We start from the raw sequence: 1,619 nt of genomic DNA, 5'->3' as shown, positions 1-1,619 counted from the left end.
GAGTCATGACCACAGACACATCTCCCATCTGGTTTTTGGTTTGTTCGTTTGAGTAAAGAGAAGCACATCGACACAATAACGGTCATTTAGTGCTGGGAAAAAGTAAGACAGACAGACAGACAGAAACAACACAGGGAATGTAGAGAAGTAGGACCTACCAGTGGCACCCTCCAACCACCCACACAGACAGAAACAACAGAGGGAAAAGTTAAGAAGTAGGACCTACCAGTGACATCCTCCAACCACCCACACAGACAGACAGAAACAACAGAGGGAAAGTAAAGAAGTAGGAGCTACCAGTGGCGCCCTCCAACCACCCGCAATGATGTTTGGGAAAGGAATGATGTTCAAACAATTAAAACAAAAAACCCCCCCCAAAAAACAACAAGAAAACCAGCAGAACCGGACGGTCAAAAGCGGGTCATGAGCTGACCTCATTGTGTCTGCGGACACTTTTGGCTTTGCCTTGCTCCCTGGTCAGGGTCTTGTTGGCACTGTCCAGCTGCGTGGTCACTTCGCTGAGCTGACATCTCAGGCGGTCCACTTCCTCCGACAGCTGGACACCTCTCTTCACCTCCTTGGACTTCTGGGCCAGCTCTTTCTCCAGTCTTGTGTGCTCCGTCTCTGGGACATGACAGAAAGTACCATACGATGGTAGACTTAACAGAGCAATAGAGTCCCATCTCTGGGACATGACAGAAAGTACGATACGATGGTAGTTGTTGTTGTTGTTTTCAAATCCCTTTAGCTGCGAGCATTTCACTCTTGGCAGCGCAATGCCTCCCTCAAGTAACCACATGTCCATCCATACAATGGTTATCTTAACAGAGTAATAGAGTCCCATCTCTGGGACATGACAGAAAGTACCATACGATGGTAAACTAACAAAGTAATAGAATCCCATCTCTGGGACATGACAGAAAGTACCATACGATAGTTAACTTAACAGAGTAATAGAGTCCCATCTCTGGGACATAAATCGGCACAGTACGAGCATGACATTGATAAATCAGCCCATCTACAATTCTACTGTGCATAAGAACATGTTCATATCACCCCTTTGGTTCCCATTTCTGGGACATACAGAAAGTTCTAAACAATGATAAGACTTTCAACCTCTCCTCTAGTGTCTGTCTGTCTGTCTGTCTGTCTGTCTGTCAGTCAGTCTGTCTAACTCACCGATGTCTTCCAAGACTTTCTCCCTCTCCTGCAGCTGTGTCTTCACACTGTGTAAATCCTTCTCCTGTTTCTCCAGTGTGTGCTGCAGGAGTTGTTTCTGACGCTGCTCCTCCCACATCTCCTCCTGCAGTCTCTTCTCCTGCTCCAACATCTTGCTCTGACGGAAACACGCAGACGTTCCAGATTTTTGTTTTCGTAATAAGAGTTTTACTGCACTTGAAACATAATAATAAGGTCATATAAGTGCCGAAGATTTGAGGTGTTACAAGAGAGTAACAAACACAAAACAGAAGGAGGGAGATAATGACAATAAGATGGGGGTTTTTTAGTTTAGTGTCAGTAAGGTTTTACGGCGCTCGCAACTGCATAAGGTCATATGAGCGTCAAGGGGTGGATGTCTACAGAGTCCAAAAGGGGAATCAGGCTTACTCTGCTCACCT

At 45.8% G+C, this 1,619-nt stretch overlaps 1 protein-coding gene across 1 annotated transcript in view; it reads right to left on the bottom strand.

Moving 5' to 3' along the window:
• Positions 1–1,619, bottom strand: part of LOC101859376 (coiled-coil domain-containing protein 157) — a gene marked incomplete at its 3' end in the record, with an annotated part of 17,003 nt that overhangs the window by 6,110 nt on the left and 9,274 nt on the right. Inside the window, 2 exon segments of the mRNA XM_005112614.3 lie at positions 434–624; positions 1,180–1,336. Of these exon segments, the coding sequence (XP_005112671.2) occupies positions 434–624; positions 1,180–1,336 (348 nt within the window).

The sequence above is a fragment of the Aplysia californica genome, unplaced genomic scaffold, assembly GCF_000002075.1.
Source record: "Aplysia californica isolate F4 #8 unplaced genomic scaffold, AplCal3.0 scaffold01335, whole genome shotgun sequence".
Classification (NCBI taxonomy): domain Eukaryota; kingdom Metazoa; phylum Mollusca; class Gastropoda; order Aplysiida; family Aplysiidae; genus Aplysia; species Aplysia californica.
This window is presented reverse-complemented; position numbering and strand designations above follow the sequence as displayed.